Source organism: Trematomus bernacchii, unplaced genomic scaffold (assembly GCF_902827165.1).
Source record: "Trematomus bernacchii unplaced genomic scaffold, fTreBer1.1, whole genome shotgun sequence".
NCBI lineage: Eukaryota > Metazoa > Chordata > Actinopteri > Perciformes > Nototheniidae > Trematomus > Trematomus bernacchii.
In genome coordinates, this window is record NW_022988043.1 from 1,581,918 (window position 1) to 1,604,619 (window position 22,702).

At 41.7% G+C, this 22,702-nt stretch overlaps 1 protein-coding gene across 1 annotated transcript in view; it reads right to left on the reverse strand.

The window, feature by feature from the left end:
- The window catches only part of fam172a (family with sequence similarity 172 member A), a 139,846-nt gene that overhangs the window by 63,845 nt on the left and 53,299 nt on the right, over window positions 1–22,702 (reverse strand). The window contains exons 7-8 of the mRNA XM_034117781.1: window positions 19,527–19,745; window positions 8,394–8,513 (exon numbers count right to left, since the gene is read on the reverse strand). Of these exons, the coding sequence (XP_033973672.1) occupies window positions 8,394–8,513; window positions 19,527–19,745 (339 nt within the window). The remainder of the gene's footprint in view (window positions 1–8,393; window positions 8,514–19,526; window positions 19,746–22,702) is intronic.

Here is a 22,702-nt window from a genome sequence, read left to right on the forward strand (position 1 = left end):
TGAAACTGGGTTTTACTTTTTCAGTTTATGCGTCAAAATTCGAAGGGAAGATATGCAAAATTGTTAAGATATTATCTCCAAAGTTTTCCATCTATCCCCTCTGAATGGTACTTCTCTGGTGCTCTCTTTTTCTTTTCCCCTTCTTCCTCTCGGTCTCTTCCTCCGGCAGGTCTGAAATGCCGGAGCTGCTGCAGCTGAACTCTGGGTAGCACTGTCTCCGGGAAAAAACAAAGTGATCAATGTGAGAAGGCACGGGGCGCTCATGGACAGGCCAATCAATGGTGGAAAGAACCTTGCCCAGGGCCTTATGCAAATGGAAGCACGTCCCTTAACCTCGGGAGTGAACATGCGCACTAGATCAATGGGACGGGGGTAGAACCTTACAGCAAGATCAGCCTCAGCCAGTAAATATGTAATGATGAATCCCTTAAGATTTCACTGAACTCAGATGAACTTCAGCTTGGCTTCTTATATCACAAAAGTAGCAAGAAAGACCCCTGTGTTGAGTCAGTGGGGTGTGGGGTGGGTGGGGCTGGACAAGAGAGATTAAAAAGAGCCTTTGCAGAATGATGCACTGAGGACAGATGGATTTTTCACTTCCTTTTCACTCAGGAGAAAAGACAAAAAGGTGAGAGGAGACTTATGAATAGTCAACTCAACAATACTTGTTTGAGGTGTAATGATTTTCAATTATGTCACTATGGCAACATGTGTGTGTATTGAGGAATGAAAGAGAAGATCGGGTAACCGTGACGACCTGGTGAAAGCGAGCTCGACCGTTTAAATCCATGGATGGTCAGACCAAGGACTAGAGAAGAAATACCATTCAAAAGGAACAGCTGACATTAACAAATGCCCTCATAAACCGCAGTCTGAAACTGGTATCAATCAGAAGCTATCACAGACCAATTAGAAGTAGTACATGACTTAATTATGTACAAGATAACTGGGCGATCGGGAGACTGATTACTACTTTTCTCTCTGTAATCAGAAAATAATAGACAACTTACTGAACTGGTAATGAAAAAAATGGTCAGCTGTGTCTCAAACCATTGTGGAGCAAAGACAAAAGGAGAAGGGTTTACTGTAAAAGCAATCAAAGAAATGTAAAGAGACAAAGAGGGATTCTTCTAACTGATGGTGGAAACCATGATGTAATGCAAGTGATCCTGAAGCGTATTGACCTTTCCTACGTCAGAGCCACAACTCCATGTCTGTTTCTCAGCTGCCGAGTAAACTTTAGGAGAGTTTATCCCATATATCCCCATAGCTATATAATAGTGTGTAAATAAAAACTTGTTTGTTGGCTACGTATGTCTCAAAAGGCCTGTCTAATGCTTGATTACAAAAGTTAGGGAAACAAGAAAAAAAACACATGAACTGTAACATATAGGTGTTTTTTTGCTATACCTGCAGTACTCCTTACACAAGTTCAGCAAAACAGTGGTTAAAACACTGAACACAAGGTGAATCATTTCCCTCAGAACTATTCCTGACATGAATGTAGACAGTGAAGTTAGCCGGTTGTGGATGTAGTGGTATGTACAGGATGCTACCAAAACTGTAGGGAAATATAGAGACTTATTTACATTCTGTTTATTACATATATTCAGCACCTTACATCTATTTACATAGTTTTTGTAGAAAACGGTTGCCTGATATTTTGGTAACCTGTAAACCCTTCTAAAATCCGTTTTGTTCATTGATAAAATGATTTCTGACTAGCTAGTAAGTTGTTGTTTCGCATCAGAAAATCAGAGGACAGGAAGGTGCTAGCAGCAAATAGGACACATCATAAAGGAGGATAACTCACAGGACAAATCAAAGGGATCCACCCATGTATTGAGCATGTCATCCTCCTGCCAACTATAACAATTTTATGCTGCCTAACTGCTTCATTTCGGTTCACTGCGACATTATGAAACAGCAAGCTTGAGAAAGGAAAGCAGTTATATATACCGGTAAGAGGAATGTATGTTTTTGGTTTAATAATAAACCAAAAACATCAACAGACAGTCTTTATGTTCCAAGAGCTAGATTGTCTGGCAACTGTTCACCAATACAATAAGACAGAATTAATAATGAAGGAAATCAAAAAATGCAGCAAACAGCAAAATTGGAATCTCACACAAAAACAATTTCCCTTAATATTGAAGGAATAGCACAAGAAAGACAAGAGGTGAGTAAAGTATTTCCAACCCCCCCTTCCCCCTCCCCCCTCCTTACCAACACCACGAATGTAATCTAGAAACCAAAGATGCTCCTGAAACATAGAGAGAAACACCAACAAAGGTGAGAATAATGGCGACGTATTGAAGGGAATACTTCACAAAGCCTATTGTGCGAGTATCCTTTTCAGACAGCAAACCCGCTGTAATTTGGTCTGCGTCATCTGCCTCTAGTCACAATGCAGCACTACAGCTTTGAAATGGATGGCAAATGAAGGCCATTTGTACATAATCACAGCAGATAGAAGAATTCAGAAGCCCTACAATGTGTTGTTGAGGTGGGAAGAAAGACCTTGGTCTATCTGTGGCAGCCAGCGCAGCTAGGGTTTGGCAAAAGAGGTATTTTTTTCAGAAACAAGCAAATCAATTCAAATCAAATCAGCTTGCTAGCCGTGACATTTAAACAGTTCAATTTACATCCTTATGTTAAGAAGAGATCGGCTCTCTAAGATTCCTATTCATTCACAAAGAAATTAGACGTCTATATTTCAGCTGCTTAATAGAGCAAATATGCTGTAGCTGTATTGAGAAGGAAACCGTGCCTTTTCACGGCGTACAAAGGGCTAGGCATTGTCTGTCATTACGAGCAAAGCACAAAAACATAGAGAGAGATAATATACATAATATAGACGGGAACAGAAAACGGCACCATGCATGCATTACCACATACACGCACAAGCCAGTGTGTACCATCTCGCATGCACATGTGCAAGCGCACACACACATTTTCTTAGTGACGATGGTGTATGTCCTGAGGGCTGCTGTCCTGCTGTGCAGGCTGGCAGGCACTTTTGTCATGGTGGTCCTTTTGTTTCACATCAAACAAAACGCCACAGCTTTGCATACGGCTCCACTAATTTCTGCTAGTGTGCCCCAGCCATTTATCATCGCCTCTCACCCTCTCCTCCTCTCCGACCCTAACGTGGCTCTGATCGCTGCTCTCCACCAAGCTGTTCTGCTCAGGACGATACAGGCTTCTCTCCAGACACACACAGACATGCACGCAGACATACGTGCACACACACACTGAACCCATACAACTTGTGTGCACCCACTTGCAGACATACACAGACGTACGCAGACAGACATACACACACACAGGAAACTGCACTACTACTGCACCGCTTGCAAGCCCGCCAGCTATGGAGAACCTTGAGATAAAAACAAACCTTCTCTTCATCCCCTCCAGAAGCAATAGACAGGATAGCACTCAGAGTTTCAAGGCGGCCAAGGCATGCATACAACATTAGACGAGGGGATTTTCCTAGCGTGTGTATGGCCGTCTTCACAGCTAGGATGATTTGTCAACAAATTAAAAGTGAGTTTTGCTTTTGTGGTGATGAACTCAGGTGAAGGTTGAGGTTGTCATTGAAGAATATTTGAGAGCATTTGTAAGCATCTTTAACCAAAATGTATATAAAAAAGAAAAGAAAAGGGAAGCATGTACAGTATGTATTGCAGAACATTAGTGCTGCTATAAATGTGTATGTCTGAACTGTGCGCTATGTGTTTATGGTCAAAAACACCACATTTAGATATCTATAGTGGTATAAGTATGGGGATCAGGCACAATGACAATGACTAATATCATGCATTCCTTTATTTACATCTGTGTATTTTCTGAGGTATGCTGTAAAAGGATGAGGACTGGAAGCAGAAATGTTTGCACACACCATGTGTTCAGTGGGCTGTTACCATGCCAGTCATGGAGCTGTACAGACCACTGCCAGACCTAAAGTCCTGCACAGAGGGACTAGTTGGCACCACTGCTGCCCTGAGGGTCACCACGGCTGGGCGAGGGGGAATAAGAAGGATGAAGGAAATGAGGACAACAGGACATTAGGCAGAGTGAATTGTGGGATAGAAAAATGGAAAGGGTTCTATAAATATAGTAATAAAGATTAACGAGTGAGAAACATGAAGACCAACTATTTAAAACAGTTGCTGCACAAAGAAATGGCAGTGAGTTGTTTGGAACACAAGTGCAACTTATTTTCCTACTTTGTTGTCAACTTGTAAAATATGTTCAGGCACATGATAGATTATTGTTCTTTTTGAAACTTCCCATAACATACAACGTCAACAACTTTTCATTTAGTGTTAGGATGGCATATCACGGCGGTGAAATGTAATCACTTTTTAAACTCCGAGCTATGTAAAACTAACTTCTCCGACTCAGACTGATTCACCCTGCGGTGTTACATATTTCTCATCCTCCACACACCGGTACGGCGATGAAGTCCACAAGGAGTGAACAAATCCTCCATATCTATCTGTCTCACCTCAAGCATCTCTTCCCACATCTGACACCTAGCCACAAACACACACACAGACACAGACAGACACACACACACGCACTGATCCAAGGACGACGGAGAGAAAACTAACTTATATTCATTATAGATTGAAACAGATGGCTCTACAAAGTATACAAGGAAGATATCCTGGAAGCATGTACTGTATATATGTGGCGTGTTCATAGAGGACACTTAAAATCTGTAAACATGTTCTTGAGGGGCTGTTATGGCGGCTGGCTGGCTGGTTGGTTGGCACCCACACATTTGTGTACTGGGAGACAGATGCATTCTTACATAAGACCTTATATAATGCTCCCCTGTCCCATCCAGTAAGAACGCTTCTTTTTCGCTGTGTGCGGGAAGGTTAGTTCAGGTTAGACAAATCTCAAATCAACCACCACAACCATTTACACGTCCACTCAACCCCCACACACTCCTGGCAAAGAAGAAAGATGAAAAGACTGAGCAGAGAGTGTGATGGAGGCAGGGCCCACTTTCTCTGTGGTTCTATCCCCTTGGTCCCTCACACTCTCTCTGGTTTGATCTGGGTCAAGGAAGGTTACTGCCTACGTGGAAGCTAGAGGAGCATGGTCCATTTGTGTGTTGGGATATCGCTGAGAGAGACACAGTCCAAAGCCATCAAAAAACTTTGAATTTTAAGGGAATATTGGTCAGATGTCAGAGGGGAAGGAAGCAATAGAGAGAAGGATAGAACAGAAACAACTAAACTGAGATAGATGTATAGATTCTATGATAGCAGAAGAATGATAGAGAGGGGAAAAGGGCGATAAAGGTGGGGGTGAGGCAGAGAAAGAGCAAGCAGCCTTCCCCCTGCAGCGCTAGCCTCTCTCTCACACTCTCATTCAAAGGCAGTTAGCTTCTCTTTGATGTATCTATAATTAGTCAGTACACACTGCGAAGTGTTTTAAAAGAAATCAAATTGCAATGAAACACTTGAGCGCTCTATACACGGGCTAACGTGCTCCAGGAGAAAGGGGGGCAGCAGGAGAAATTAATGGCGGGCCTTTTTGATGTGCTTGATCAGAAATGTATTTATTAACTGCAAAGGGGAGTAGTAATTAACCCACAGACAGCTTGTTTTCTCTGGGTCTTCTCATGTGTCAAACGGTTCATCCCGCAAGGCTACACTCTCCAGCTCATGCACACACACCTCCCATCCAGTCCCGCTGGACCACTTTCTCCTCAATTAAGTAGATGGTGTGCACATGTATGTGCATGAGTGTGTGCATGCTTATGTGTGAGGGAGGGCGAAAAGACAGCAATATCAAGTGAGAAACATAGTGGCTTCTTCAAACTCAATGGGTATATTTATAGTACTCCTGTAAAGTCCAAGTAGTTTGAGTGCTTTTGGAAAAGAGCCAAACAGCCTAGAGTACAATATTTATATGACAAATGCACCTTTACAATACAAATAATCAGTATAAAAATATAAAGTATGGGATCACACCAGCTATGACACCCAAATCAGGCCAGTGGCATAAAGTGGGGTTGCACATTGTTTTTATCCCCACTACATCCTGCGCCCTTGCTAGTCTACATATTGCCCTCTGTAGACAAAGTTGCTCATAGGTAGAGGTGGGCAATCGAGGGTATCTAAAAGATTATGAGTGTGTGTTCGTGTCAGTTTGTTAGAGGTGAAGGAGTTTCGACATTGGTTTCAACAAAAGCTGGAATGGCCTCAAGGGAAACTGACAATAGCCTATTTGAACACCTTGTCCCTTAAAGAGAACACAAGAGTCTTGCAAGTCTCTGTTTTGATGTTATCTTCCCCATATTGCATCCGCTATAAGCTATATGTTTAAATATGCACATACTGTATACGAGTGTTTTTCAGATGGTTTTCACATGACAAGGACATCACATAAAAGAAAGCTGTGAGAAACCTTGTTGAGGTCTTTATACAGAGATGGGGAGTCTGACTGAGGGAAACATAGAGAGACGGAAAGATACAAATAGAGAGAATAGTCTTCGTCACTCGGCAAGAAAGCCCAGGAGATTGTGAGGCTGTCACGGACAAAACACTGCATGAATATTTAGCAGACAAATTACAATTACAAAAAACTAAACAAAAAGAAGCAGGTGAAAGAGAAGAGAAATAAAATATGACTGAAAACACCAGTGGGACAAGTGCTAATCTTTAATCCGTTACTAGCCATATCCTCATTGTGCCGCCTACCTGTTCTTCCCCTTCCCAAGAATATGAGATTAAATACACATTAAATACCTCAGATCAACAAACGAGCAGACTGGCAATGTAATCCAGCTATCAGAACATAGAGGGGCTTGCAAATGCATCTTGCACCGTATGTTAGCTTGCAGAGCTTAAAACAGTGCAGTCCCTCGTATTCTAAATGCTAAACCAGCTAGCATAGCATGTTCACAATAAGCGGGGCAATGAGCCAAAATTACCACATACAATACACATTGGAATTTTCAAAAGCTGCCAGAAGGCCCTTTTGGTTGTTCTTGTCCTCTCTTTCAAATAGCTGTAGAAAACTACTGTATTTTTTATATTGACGTGAAGAAATATGCTAAGATATTTCAAGCACTATCATTAATCAGTTAAATTAGTTTTTTAAATGATGCATCTTCTATAGGAATATGAGCATAAAATGGATGTGGATTTTGTTTTGTGATTTGTTAATCGACTCTCTGCATCCCTCAACATCCCATTCCAGTTACTACAAACTTTACTACTTATGAGTAATTCCTCAACTTTGAAGTTTCTGTATCCCAATCATAGGATCTTAAAATGGTATTAAATACTATGCTATGAATGTGCTCAAAGCCAGGGTAAGGGTTTTATCCTTTTTGAAGCACATTAACACAGTACATAAGTTTGCATTGCTGTATACTGTATATTACTAGTATACACATTAGACTTCAATTGGATGATAAATCAAGCAGCTAGTAGCAAGCAAGGTACATACATAAACTTCCCACCATTAACCATGACTCCATATGCTATTCCGCCCTGGTAAAGGAAAAGTAACTATGATTAGTTATCTGCACACTGAAGCTTAACTTAAAACAATGAGATAGAAGGTGATGATCAATATGTGATGCAGAAACCCACTAGGAGATCACAGTAAAACAAAGGTTAGAAAATACAGCATTAACCTCAGTAGCCTTCATATAACCAGCAAAATACACACTGTAGGCCCATTTAGCTGAAGGGTGCAGTTATAAAGCCAAGAGGCTGGCCAAACTTTTACTTTCACCCCCCCCCCTGTGCACCATTAATTCCTTCCAATCCACTTTCCTCCCAGCATCTTTCAAACTATCCTCTGTCTCTCTTAAGGCTGTGAAATCTGCATGATCTGCAGCAGATCTGGTTTAACAGTACAACTGTTGTTGCATTGCCATACCTAACATACTTTATCCAGCCCTCTCCTCTCCCCTGTTCTCCCCCTGTTCTTCACGTATAGACGAGGTGGATTTTGCCAGAAGGACAAGGACGAACCAGATGGTTTACAGAAGCAGTACCATCTTTCAAATAGAGCTAAATGCTATCTTTTTTTAATTATCATTCTACCATGTTTCAAACACTATTGCTGTACTCCTGGTCTCCCTGCGGTGATCACTGCTAGTGCTGCCTTGCATGTTTGAATATAACACTGTTTGCATGTGTGTTTAAGCATTTAGTATAAGAGTTGACATTTTCAGTTTTATTGTATACTAGCATTACGAACTTAAGTTGAATTTCAGTATAACAGTTGCACTTTGCAGATTTACCCAACATGATCATGTATGAGCAACTTGGTGCTGACATGAGTGTATTGTGTGTCTCAGTGTGTCTCTTTGTTGGTGGGAGGTAGGAAGGATAAGCGGAAAACGAAACACTCACCAGCTCAACGAAAGACAGCCCTCCGTAGCTGTGGGCCATGATGAAGACATTCTTGGCTTTGGCTTGGGACACAAAGTGGTCCCACACATACAGCACGTGTTCCTCGGAGGAACTATTTTCCTGCAACACAAAAAGCACTTATGTTACATCCATGACAAAGAAGATTATGCAAATGTTAGGAGCTTGAAGGCTGTCAATAAACTCAGTTGGGCAATTGCAAAACATAAAAAATATGTGTCCATCTATTGAGAATGGAGCATCAAAAGAGTACTGAAAGTCTTTTGATTCAATGTTACAACATAAAAAGCTGCACAGTGGGACCAGCCTAAAAGAAAGGTATAAAAGAGAAACTAAAAAGTGCTGGTGGCCAGAGGGGATTGTATAAAGAGCCACACTTCAGTAGATCAATAAGTCTTGCATATTGCAAATGCCCTAAATGTAAAACTCAATACGCTGGGTGACGTAACGTTTAAATCTTAATTTGTACGCGGTTGCTGAATCGATGGTCCATCTATACACCAGTAGAAGCATAATGGGAACACACCAGGGGAAGGTCAAAGGAAAAAACAACAGAGAGGAGATATACATGTGCAAAACGGTGCAGTTTTGCATCCACGCACACAGTCACAAATGAATACTCCTTTGGATGTTTTCACTCTCATCTGCATGCACACACACACACACACACACACACACACACACACACACACACACACACACGCACACACACTGATGAACACACGACCAGAAGACATGTTTAATTAACCAGAGATGTAAGCGTTTATCCAGGGTTGAAAAGAACAATAGCAAAAGTACAGGCGGTAAAAGGGCATCCATTAATGAACTTGTGACATTGATTTCTAGACTTTGATTTCCTATCAATCTGTCTGTTTCACAATAGAAATCAACAATGCATTCCCACAAGAGGTTAAACTACACATGGAGCTTTGTCGACTAGAAACACCTGTATGTTTAGACCATGCTGTTTTTAAGATGGCACAATATTGAATGCAAACACGCTATACACACACATATATACACACACATTCCTTTTAATTAGAGTGCAGATGTATATAAAAAAATATCTCGAAATAAACAAACACATGGCCTATAGAGAATGGAGACTCATCTGTTAATTGAGCATCAAAATGGGACTCCAAGACAAATAATTAGAGATATGAGATAAAGGACAGAGAAGGTATCTTAAGAGACTCTCCTATTTGTTTCCATACATGTGTTAGCATTTTCAAAGTAAGAAATGTTAAAAAAGATAATTACTTTACCATTCACTCTCTTTAAGGTGGTAATTGAGGAGTTAATGTAGAACACACTATATTAAGTATGGTTTAAACTTTTCGCTTAGAATAAAGTTGGTGATTTGACGAGGTGTTTTTCACTTGCGCATATCCGTGTGTATAAGATATGTATATATCATTTATATAAGTATTATGTGTGCAATGGTGTGTGTGTGTGTGTGTGCTTCCACTGTTTAATGATGTGCTGCAGTGGGTTTTTTGTTGCTGTGTTTGTCTAGAGGTAAATTAACCTGTCAGAGTGTTTGTGTTTACCGCTAGATTAGCATGAGAGGGTTGTAGTGTCAGCAACCACCTCATTCACAGAGTGTGATGCAAGACCAGGCAACTCAGCTCTGCCCTGCCCTTCTGCCATCAGTGCTCTGTGTGTGTGTGTGTGTGTGTGTGTGTGTGTGTGTGTGTGTCCTCCTACATGCACAGAGGGGCTGGCTGGAGCAGAGTTGTCTGTCTGAAAGGCTGTGACATCAAAGTCCTTTGAAGTCTCCCTCCTCTCTCCTCCGCCATGTCACCCTTCATCTGTGAAGCCCATTTCATTAGCCTCCCTCCCTCTCTTCTACCTTCTTCTACCTCCACTGATGCCACCTGTTCTTCACACTCCTACATCACCTGCTTTGTCCACCTCTCCACCCACCCTTTAGTGACAGTGCTCGACAATGAGACATTAAGGAGGGATAAACTACTGTACATGTGCGCGTGAGTTGTGAGTGGTACATGATGTGTTACTTCATCAACAATTCCAAAATTGCCGATATCAACTGATTGCAGGCAAAATGTGCCAAAGACCAATAACTGACAAAATTCATCAAATGAAAGATATTAAGACACATATTGTAGATTGACGTCTTCATGGTGGTTAATGAATCCCCCCATTCTCCTAAACTACCTTACCAAAATTATAATTCTTTGCCTACACTATAAGTGGCAGGCAACAGAGTGACTGACTACCTGGCACGGCAGTGCATTGAATTATCTAAACAGCATTTGCATATTGTTGCAATTATTTCCTGGGGTTAATTAGTTGCAGTGGAGCACACTGCCCTGCGAGACCGGCTTCCTGTCACCCGCTCTCCCACAGTTTCTTGGCTTATTTATTTATTTTCCACAGTTTCCCCACACTGTGTGTTTGTGTGAAATGGTCTGTTTATGTGTGCGTTTGTGGTGTGTACATCTGCCAGCTCTGTCATAATAGCGTCCCAACTGCACACCTGTTGCCAACATCCTTCAGCCATGACTGTCAAGGGACATTTGAGGGTGTGTGCTGTTTATGTGTGTATTTACCGAATATATAGTGATCCATATTGTCCCCTCAGAGAATATAAAATACAAATATGCGTCCTAGACAGTTTCAGGACCAGAAAGTCTCCAGATGGTGACAGCTAACTTTTATCAACAACAAAAAAAAGTCAGAGAGAGTTAAAGGAAATAGTAGACCGAGAGGAAGCCATACATATTATGGAAGGTATACAGTATATCTGTGTGGGTCTAGAAGAATAAGGTTGACAGGCTGTCAGCTCTGGACTTGACATTCATCAACATGTCACACACACACAGTGACACAGATATACATACAGTATACATACAGTATTTGCTAACAGAACGTATGTGCCTCTAATGTCAGTCATCCTAATTTCAAATGCAGACAGCACCCTATAGTTGAATATATACAAAAAATATATAATTGTGGAATTCAAACTTGTCTTTTATCGCACATTTATTTCTTTGGTTGGCAGAGGAACAAAACAAGCTGAAAAAAAGAATGAATCCTGCTAATTCAACACAGAAATTATATATCCCAACATCTTTAAATGAGTGGAACATTTTTTAAGCAGATGATTCAAACTGAAACCAGTGGTAAAAGTACTCATACCGCTGTTTTGTGTCAGAGTGTGAGCTTTTAGAAATGAAAAATAAAAAAATAAAGACCATAGCCGAGAGGAGCTAATCTGAAGGTCTATGTCCAAAAACCATGAAGTTCATGTGACCATCTTGCGCAATGTTAAACACGTTTAAGACTAAAGAAACTGTAGCCGACCTCCCTGGAAATAGGAACAACAGACAGTTGACCAAAGATTGAAGCGAAGGATAGCTCAGATCAAAAGATTCAAGCATACACACAAGCCCAAAAGACTACAGTTAACAAAAAAAGTGGCTTTAGCCAAGTAGCTCTTACCCAATCAACAAAACTCTTATTATGTGTTATAACTTACGTCACTATTTAGACTGCTAGACAACTTGCTACATTGAGCAGGACTATCCACCCCACTTATGATCTGTGAGTCGTTCAAAATGTTACACATTTGTTAAAAGTGTTTGCTCTGCAGTTGTCTATTTTCTAGAATTTGTTCATTTTAGCTGTTTCCATTGTTTACACAATAACAACTCTCACACAGATGCAAACCCTCACACACACACTCTCTTGGTTCTTCAAAAGTTGTTCTGTCCACTACTTGCCCTGTGTTTATTCACTGTAATGAGAAGCAGGGATAGAAGAGCGGAGGAGAGGAGTGTGCTGCAGCCAGAATAACAGACCCAACGCCAACACAAACCCACTGTCCAACCAACACAGGAAACAATGAATCTAACAACATCAACACCAATGACAAACAAACCACTTCAGACCTCCCCGCACTTCTCTCTTCTGCTCCTCCTTCTCCCAAACCAAAACACGACCAGGAAAACTTCTGAGGAAGCTGGAATTTAAAGTTGGGAGATGGTGAGCAGTATGGACCGGAAGGAATCTAGTGGATAAGAGCCATTATACTTTTTACACTCAGAAACTTTTCAGTGGGAGCCAAAAGTGTCAAAAACAGTGTCACGGGATCCCTAAACAACTTCATTGGGTCTGGACTCTTTCACAGGGGTTCTTGGGCAGTCCTGGTTTCAATCTTGGAAAAACGTCAATGAGTATTTCAAGAGGTTAGAGTAATAGCTGAATAAAGTGAGAAGAATTCAAAACACCCACCGCACAACAATAATTTTTAAGAGTTCCTTTCCGTATAGAAAGAGAAATATACAAATTACAAAAAATACACCAGACACACAAATTCTGACAAACTGAATCTGTCATTCCCCTCCTGCTCTACACACACTGGGTAAACCCACCTGCAGCGCCAGTCATTAAACTCTTTAATATGCCCTGATCAGCACAGAACAGGATTGTTTTCATTTGGCCTAATGATTAAATATTAAATAAGCAATGTACATAATTACATGTTTGGTGTAAGCAAAGAGGTTATTAGAGTAAAATAGTTGTTGTGTGTGTGCTTGCGTGCGTGCTTGCGTACATGTCTCTGTGCACACAATTAAAAAGTGGACCTCAACGACACCTGTTTGCAATTGCATTCTAATCAATGTCTGGGACGTGTACTCCTTCGCCATGTTTTTTCCTTTTTTTCTTCTCCTCTGGTCTTTGTTTCTTTCTTTACTCTCTTATAGAGTCGACAGAGAGCTGAAGTTAGCTAGAAGCTGTCTGGGAGCTGATGGGTCTGCTGGAGTGGGGGAAAGGAAGGTATGGAGCAAATTAGTGGCAGAGATGGGAAAATAATGACTGTGGCATTGTGGGTAATTAGCAGGTATAGTACGTATGGAGAGTTGGGAATATAATGATGTGAGAAAGAGACATGGAAAAGCGAGAACGAGGTGAAAAACGTGTGCAAGACTAACAAGGGGGGGAAAGTGTGTGCGTTTTAGTGCGTAGATGAGTGTGGGTGAGTGTGTGTGTGTGTGTGTGTGTGTGTGTGTGTGTGTGTGTGTGTGTGTGTGTGTGAGCGAGAAATGAATGTGTAGGTGTGTTATTCAATTGGGATATACAGTAAAAGAGAAAGTGAGGGAGGCAGAGGGAGAGGAAGCCAGAGCCAGAGAAAGGAGAAAAACGATAGCGGCCATGTGATCCTACGTGCATATTAGCCTGCTCAGACTGTATACAATGAAATAGCATGACCTTGGTGGGGTCAGTCTGCTCTGACAATATTTGCCAGGGCATTGTTTCAAATCAATAACTCATTAACAAAGTACAAAGGAAGTTGCTGTGGGTTTGTGGGATTCTTTATTAGAAAAGAGCGGCTGCGGACCAGAAAGGTCATCGCTGTGACATCTCGGCTAGCCTTGCGCTGCCGCCCGGATTGTCAGGTGAAATTACTGCGAGCCATTAATTGACATAAGGCAAAGGAGAGCGGGCAGGCAGACAAGGCTTTGTTTGTTCCAGGATGACCCTAAGGTTCTTTTTTTTGTGTGTATGTGTGTGTGTGTGTGTGTGTCTGTGTGTCTGTGTATGTCTTTATTCGGGTCAGCCTGTATCCACAACAGGGCTGTGTGGTGAGAGAGAAAGAGAAGAAGAGAAAGAGAGAGAGAGAGGGACCTCAGTGGGTGGGAAGGTGCGAGGGAGGGCAGGATGGATGTGTTTGATGGTTGACCTGACTAGAAGATTGGGAGCAGGGATATGAGACAAGCTACACTGCTTCTGCCTTGAGCAAACACATAGGTATGTGTGTACACACACATATGTTATGTACTACACATTTCCAGAAACGCTCAAGCAGGCTAACAACCAGAAAATCTAACAGACTCACTCCTCTTTTTAACTTAAAGTAGAACAGTTACTCTTTAACTGAAGTTTAACACAACCTGCATGTAAAGCAGTTTAAATAAAGATTTAAACGTGCCATGTAGTTTCACATGAAGCTTGCACTTTGGCTTCAAACGCATAAAGACAGATACACATACACACAGGTCAAACATTTATCTCTACCACACACCCAAATACATAGATGGCATCTAGCCAATTTGTTCTCTGCAGCAAGCAGGTGAACCGCCCTCTGGCGCGGTTATTGACCTCTTCTCTGACCAAGTTCAGAGGTTAATCAAGTCCCTACCTGTCCTTGGATATGCTGAGCCTTACTTCTTGGCACGACCACAGGCCAAAGGTCAAATAAACCCTGTCTGTATAATTGCTTGTGGGCCACAGACTGGGGCAAAGGGGTGAAGGTGACAAAGAGCAAAAACCCAGTCCCATAGAGAACACTGTAGTGCCATGTCAAATACAATTACCAGCGTGTGTGCTTGTGTGTCCATGTCTTAATGTTTATAATCAAGTTTTGGTGTGTGTGTGTGTAAGTGTGTGTGTTTTAGTGAATCCTCAGGACGCTTTGTAGTACGCTGTGAACATGGGGAAACAGGACATCATCTGCTAAACAAGGACAAGGAGCTCAGCTGGCCCCAGTGGACAGCTGCAGCTGGGAATAACAGGTCTTGGAGAGGCAAGGTCTAAATAATGGATGCTCCTTCCTTTAAGAAACACACTCTGTACAATCCACAATAGTAAAAATAAGTTTGGGACAGTACAAGACACACGGCACCAAGACACTGGAGACCATCATTCTCCAAGTAGCAAAATGAAAACTGCATTCGAAACAAAAACCAAACAAAAAACACAAAAAGAAAAAGTTTAAAAAAGAGAATCAAGCAATCCCCAAAGTGTGTCCCAAAGGTAGGTTTCATTGTGATATGATTTTGATAAGGATTTTAGAGAAAAGAAGAGAGTTTTCATCTAAATCATTCAACTCACCAGTCTCAATCATACATATCTCTTATTCTAAGAGTTGCACTGAAGACAAGTACAGTATAGCGAAAATAAAAAAAGAAGGAATAGTCTCAATCGGCTACTTCAAAATGCTGTTGAGTGAGGGCCTCCCTGTCTATCTCTCTCTTTCTCTCTCTGAACAAGGTATAATACGAGATGGTAAAACGAAAAGCATAAAAAAAACTAAAAGTTAAAAGTATTCCAGTCATTTATAAAAATAAGTGGTGCTTAAAGAACGGTGAAGCTCTGTTTTTTGTCCCCTTTGCTCTTTTTCCCCCCTTCTTCTTTCCAGGGCCTGCTGGCCTAATCCCAACCAGCCAGCCTTGGGTGAACTCTTTGGAAGCTTCTTAAGCCCATGAATGTGCCTTTTGTTCCTGCCATTCCTCCGCTTGGCTGACAGAAAATAGCTAACTGGATTACTGCTAAAATTCAGAGTAAAGTGAACTCCCAAACTTCTATATGGCAAAGAGAGCCGTCCCCCCTTCACTATCCTCATCAGCATCCCTCCGATTAGACTTTCTATCCTTCCATCCCTCCCTCTGTCCTCCCTGTCTAACTGCCTCCTCCACCAACATCCCCCTAAACATGGCCCAGCGGTGTGTGATCTGGAGGAGAGGAGAGCAGAGGGATTAGATAAGGTTGAGAGGCTGCACACTATGAACCCAAGGCTAAAAAGTGAGAATCCTAAAAGCAGTTAAGAGCTTATTAATGTGTGTAAGGAAGCATATTAATAAACTCAACTCTATCAGGGGCTGGAGGGTGTATGTATATGTGTGTTTTGTTTGTGTGTCAGTCTTTCTAAGTCAATATCTTAAAAAATAAAGTATGTGATGTAACTGTGTGACTATTACAGGTATAAGTGAAAAGCGAGACAGCTAGTAATTGAAGTTTATGTTTTTTTTGGGTGTCATTTTAGATTTCAATATATAAAAAGGGGTAAAAGTATATATTTGAGTGTGTGTGTTTCTGAATGGCTGTGTGCAGGTGGTCTACCAGCTCAGCAGGAGTTAGAATGCGAGATGTAGTGAATAAAGAAAGGTTTGTGTGTGTGTGTAAGTGTGTGTGTGTATGTGAGAGCCCATGTGTCTTGGGTGGGTGAAAACAGCCCTGCTAAAGAGGTTTGATTTGATCCACCACCCACCCCGACGAACAGAAGTGTAAACACACATGCATGTGCGCACGCACGCACGCACGTCAAAAGCTTAGTTATTTTTCCACCTCTTTTACTCTTTTGTCTGTCGGTATGTGTGTTCCTTTACACAACTGCATGTGTGTTTTTTTGCTTGCGTGTATGAGTGTGTGTGTGTGTGTGTGCGCGCATGACAGCTTACTCTGGGGGGGACAGCGGCCAAACACTGGAGAGTAAAGCAGTGCAGGAGGAGGCGTGGACGATAGAGGCGAGGTCATACACACAAACATCCTGCTGACTTCTGGGTCAAAGGTCAAAATTCAAGGGGCACCAACACAGAGCCAAACTGCTCACTCATTAATCTTTATCCCGAGTCTTGCAATCCCTGCATCTAAGGACAAGTATGTTTGGCTGGAAAATCTAAACCTTCTACATGACCCTTACTTTTCTAGTTAATGAGGTTAATTTTGTATTATCCTGCGGCTCTGAAAAAACAGATGTAGAACGTTTTAATTTCTTTTTTTAGATCCATCTCTCAATTCAAATATGCCACAACACTGGATATTGCACTATGGACTGCTAGAGAAACAGTATGGATTGCTTAATCAATTTGACAGATTATATTTAACAAAAAACTGGATTGAAATGACACAGAGCTGGTGTTTTATTTTCTTCCGTTATGATGTCTGCACTGACTTTCATCTCATGGAGTTCTGAAAAGCCAAGACTCTTACAGCCCCTACACATGGTGGCGTGCGTTGAAGCTTGCCGGCGGGCGTGTCTGAAGCTCGACCAACAACCAATCACATGAATCTCCCGCCCCGGACACACAAGCACGCGGTTTGATTGGCTAGAGCTTGTACTGGCATATGATTCGATTGGCTGACGCTTCCGTCGAAGCTTCAAAAGTAGAACATTGCTCTACTTTTGAAGCGAGCAAGCGAAGCTTTGCTCCCACAATGCAGTTCGGCAAAGCGTGACATCACCCCATTCAAAGTGAATGGGCAGAAGCATTGAAGCTTCAACGCACGCCGCCGTGTATAGGGGCCGTTAAATTGCTCGGTATTTCCGAGTCACTGCAGTCTCAAAAAGACAAGCCATTTCTGCATACCGCCCTTGTCTCAATGCATCTGACCCTGTCCAGCATGCATTATGCAGGCTTGGGGATAGCAAGCTGAGTCCAATATCAAGATGTGAATAATATTGCATGCTTCCTCGAAGGATAAGGGAACCTTGGTTGGGACTGTGTTAACGACCTCACACTGCGTGTTAAAGATTTAAAGCAAGAGGAAGGGAGTAAGAATAGAATATTTATAAATGTATATTATAAAAGGAGAAAAAATAAAACAATTGAATACATGGTCATTTTATTGTGGGTCTAACACAATGTAAATGGCAAAACCAGCATATTCCCAACACACACACACACACACACACACACACACACACACACACACACACACACACACACCACACACACACCACACAACACACACACACACACACACACACACACACACACACACACACACACACACACACACACACACACACACACACACACACACACACACACACACACACACACACACACACACACACCACACACAACACACACACACACACACACACACACACACACACACACACACACACACACGATTATAACTAATGGGTTTTGTATATTAATGTATTGCCTAAAATAAAAATATATATAAATAAGTGACAGTTGATGCAAGTTATTTTGACTGAATTAATGTGAAATAAATGGCAGATTGTTTACCACACGTGTTATTTCAGCGAGTGCAAAGACAAATCACAAGTCCCATGACAGGGGAGACCAGCGTAGATGTATAGAAGTGTGATAGAGTAAGATAGAACTGATGCTAATTAACCCTTATTAGAGTGTGTGTAAAGGTACTGCCAGGGGGTGAGAAAAAAAGGGGCCGAGTTGACAGCTCACACACCGCCCGCAAGTCCCACAGCAGACCTAAGTCTTTTCAGACACCAGAGACTGACGTATTACTCACTCACACTCTCTCACACAAACACGCACAAGAACACACACACACACACACACACATACACTAAAGCAAGACACAGAAATCCATCAGGACCATTTTTCTGTGAAGGAGGAAGGCTAACCATTTGTGCACACACTATTCAAAAAGTATACTGAATGAGAGCTTTTAATAAAACTGAAATTCTCTGGACCCCATTTAGGAGGCCAATTATCAATTGTATTGGCAATTGGGTAAAACAAAAAGACATTTACGAAGAGGAGAACGCTGTTTTAATTTCTCATCACCTTGCCCATATTTATTTATTCTAAGGGTTGCTTCCTTTGTTTGACCACAAGGTAAACTGGCCAAGCTCTGTGTGTGTGTGTGTGTGTGTGTGTGTGTGTGTGTGTGTGTGTGTGTGTGTGTGTGTGTGTGTGTGTGTGTGTGTGTGTGTGTGTGTGTGTGTGTGTGTTTGTGTGTGTGTGTGTGTGTGTGTGTGTGAGTGATTAGGTGGTGTACGGGCAGTGTAGCATGATAAGAATGTTGCAGTGTGTTTGCAGAGTGTGTGTTAGGGAGATAATAATCCCAGCGGTTAACAGGAGTGAAGGGCCAGAGCTGCACTGACCAGCCCACCATCTGAGAGAGAAAAAGAGAGCGAGAGAGAGGAAGAGGGAGAGAGCGAGGTAGCCATGTGGTTAACACTTGCTGACTGAGAGGCGACTGGAGCACAGCCAACCTCTTCACACACAGGCTGACCACACAAGAGCCTCTCTTTCTCCCTCTGCCTCCCATCCTCCCTTCCATCCTCCCATCATCTCTTGTTACTTAACATTTCCTTCCCTGGTTTCCTCAGCGAGCCGCCTCCCACCCTGCACCTTCTTGCCACTTTTGTCTCCTGCTAACTTTTCCAAATTCCTCCCTCCCATTTTCTCACCTATGCCTCTATTCCTACCTCCTCCCACGACCCTAACTGTCAGTCTGTCCAAATCATGTCTGCTTTTGACGAACATCTATTCTTCTGTCCTTCCAAGCGGCTCTCACAACACTCCCCTCCTGCCTTTCTCTTTTCTTTCCCCCCTCTTTCAGTCTCTCCATTTCTCTACAACTTACCCGTATAGGGATCCGCTCAGTTTCTGTCTCCTTTTGTGGGTTACGATACTTCTCATAAAATTCTCTCTTCTTTTTGCCCTCTTTATCATCTTTGCGATCCCGTTTTTCTGCAGGTTCGTCAGAGGGTTCGGTAGGAGAGGGCAGGGGAGAGGACATGGCTGACTTCTCCACCTCCAGGTAGTTCTCGTTGGGATTGAGCACCATCACACCGTAGCCCTCCTAACAGATAAGAAACACACAAGTATGTGTATAAGAACCATGGCAACAGGATCATCCACATCATAATTGTTCATAATACTTGCTTTACAATTTAATACAAGATATATCTATTGATAGAGAATAATATAACAAACCTCATTTATATAGGTGCTTAACATTAAAACAAATATTAACTAAACAGGTTGATAAGACAACATGCATTAAAAGAATAGCTTCAAAGTGTCTACGGGGAAGAAGAAAATATCTACAACATATCTTCAGGTAAAGAGCATGGCAGATGGGAGTGTGTGTGTTTGTGCGGTGAGAGAGTCTGGACAAACAAGCACCCATAGAGATATTGTATTTTTTTCCAACCAAAAAAGATGATATTAACTCTGTCAAACCTACTGAGGAAAGCTGGTGTAGCACCGCAAGAAAATCTCTCTTACGATGAAGCTCAGAAACCTTTCTACTCAGGCTAAATCTGATTGGTCTTAAGTAGTTTAAGAAAATCTTGGTAGTGGGTATCTATGAGCAAATAATACCGTAACTGTGAGAGGACTAGGGAAATGACTGAAAAAATCCAGACTGAAAGAAATGGCAGAGAAAGAGACAGAGGAGAGAGTGTCACTGCAGGGACAAGCCTGGGAAGTAACTGGGGGATTGAAATTCAGCACCGGTGGTTTCAGTCGGTGAGTAGCATTTAGTGACTCCAAAGGCCATGTGTCACTTAATATCAAACACAATCGATCCCACCATCACTCAAAGAGTTAGCTGCAATTGAATAAGTATCTGTGTATGAGCATGTTATTGTGTGTAAAGGACGTCAGACAGCACTGCAAATAAAAGGTGTACAAAAGCCAAAAAACATTTGAATTAATATTACAAATATTTGTTTTACTATACTTCAAAATGCCAACAAAAAAATTAAGAATCAGAGGGAAATGTAAAAGAAAAGGAACCCAAGTGGTTATAATAAGAACAGATTACAGAGGGTAAATGTATTGTGAAGAAAAGGAAGTTTTCTGGTAGCCTTTGGTGACTTCTTCAACTTTGAAGCAATTTTAATTAACTGTTTATTATCCCAAGCACTCTGAAACTAAAGCAGGAAATGGATGGATTCCTGTTTCACTTTGGTTGTGCTTAACACACACAACCCCCATTGGGACACACGTACACACACCCCAAGACTCAAATGTATTGGTAAACGACTGTGCAAACACACACACACGAACGAGTATGAAAGACAGCAGTGCTGACAAAAAGACCTTTAGGAGGAGTTGTGAGAGGGAGTTCGTTCAGCTTCCTTTGCAAATCTTCATCACACACACACACACACACACACACACACACACACACACACACACACACACACACACACACACACACACACACACACACACACACACACACACACACCACACACACACACACACACACACACACACACACACACACACACACACACACACTCCTCAAGACGGCACGTCTCCTCTTCCTTGATAAGTGTTAACACATTGTGCTTGTCTTCCGTTGACGCAGCTTGAGTGTGTGTCCCTCCTGTGCCCATCGACATCAAACCTGCCACACACCCCTTCCCTTAGCACCTGCCGTGTGTTGACAACGGCAAAATAACACTTTCTCACTTATTCAGATTATAAAATTGGTTTGATTCTCACTCCCTTTCAAATTTAGACAAGGCTCTCGATAGACATATTTTGTAATGTAAAAGGTGTTATAAATATAAAGAGTATTGACTTAAGACAACATTTGAATTGTGAGGAATATTGGACATGATCAAATTGCTAATTACTTTTATTTTAAGTACATGTTTAAAATAAATATTTTGCTATTACATCAGCTTTTACTATTCAAAACATGTATTTTGAAATTCTAATTTGAAAAAATGTCCTGCTGCATAATGGCATCTGCATGATGATGGAGTAAAGTTTGAATTTTACTTCAAGGCACAGCAAGTCTAATGGTAATTTGGCAAGTGATTTATGACTTGAAAAACTACATGTCCCACATTATAGTTTGTATGCAAATTCTAGGTAGATGATGTTTCTTCTAACTTGGATTTGTATTAGTCTGTGTGCCTATGTATGTTCAGAAGAAAAAGTGAAACTTGGAGAGGTATGGATGAGAAACTATTAGGGAGACTTAATATTGCCTGCAGATATCACATAGACATTTGCACACAAATATAGAAACCCAGACAGATGGATCGCTGGATGAAAAATAAATAGGAGTGGGTGAGCAGAGGAGAGAGCAGAGGAGACAGAGAAAGAACAAAAAGTGAAAGCAGAGAAGGGAGTTATAGATAGATAGATAAAATGATAAGACTAAGATAGATAGAGAAGGAAGGAGAGACAGAGAGATGGAGTCTCACCAGATCCACACCAGCTTTGTGCCACTGCCCACTGGTGGCAGCCTGATAAAATAACTGACAAGACCAGTTCAGCTTACGGCAGCAGCATTATAAGAACCACATATATTTTAAAATCAATAAATGATTACATTTAATACTGATGAGTAAAATGTATTTATAAAAATACTAAGTAATGACACATTGAAAACCACTCTCCATTGCAAACACATTTTCCAAACAAAGGAGGAAATAATGACAGAAAAAAAATCAAAGCCTTGCATTTCACCACCATCACATCACTGTGTGTGCATTTCTCCTTTCCCCTAATCCTGGTTCAGAAGGCCAAAAGTTAACCGTTTAGCAACACTGGCCCACGTGTTCTGATGCTAACCCCGAGTGGCCTACAACCATGTCTTCAGGGCTCTTACCCTAACCCTTACTGGTCAATAACCCTTCGTGGCCCTAAGCATACTTTTGGTAACCTCAAGTGGCCCGGTTCGTAGCCTTTAGCGTCCTTATGCTAACCCTGAGTGGCCTATAGCCTATGGCCTTTCCTTTGGAGAGGCTAACACACCTAACCGAGCTAACAGTGCTAACCCTTTCAGCT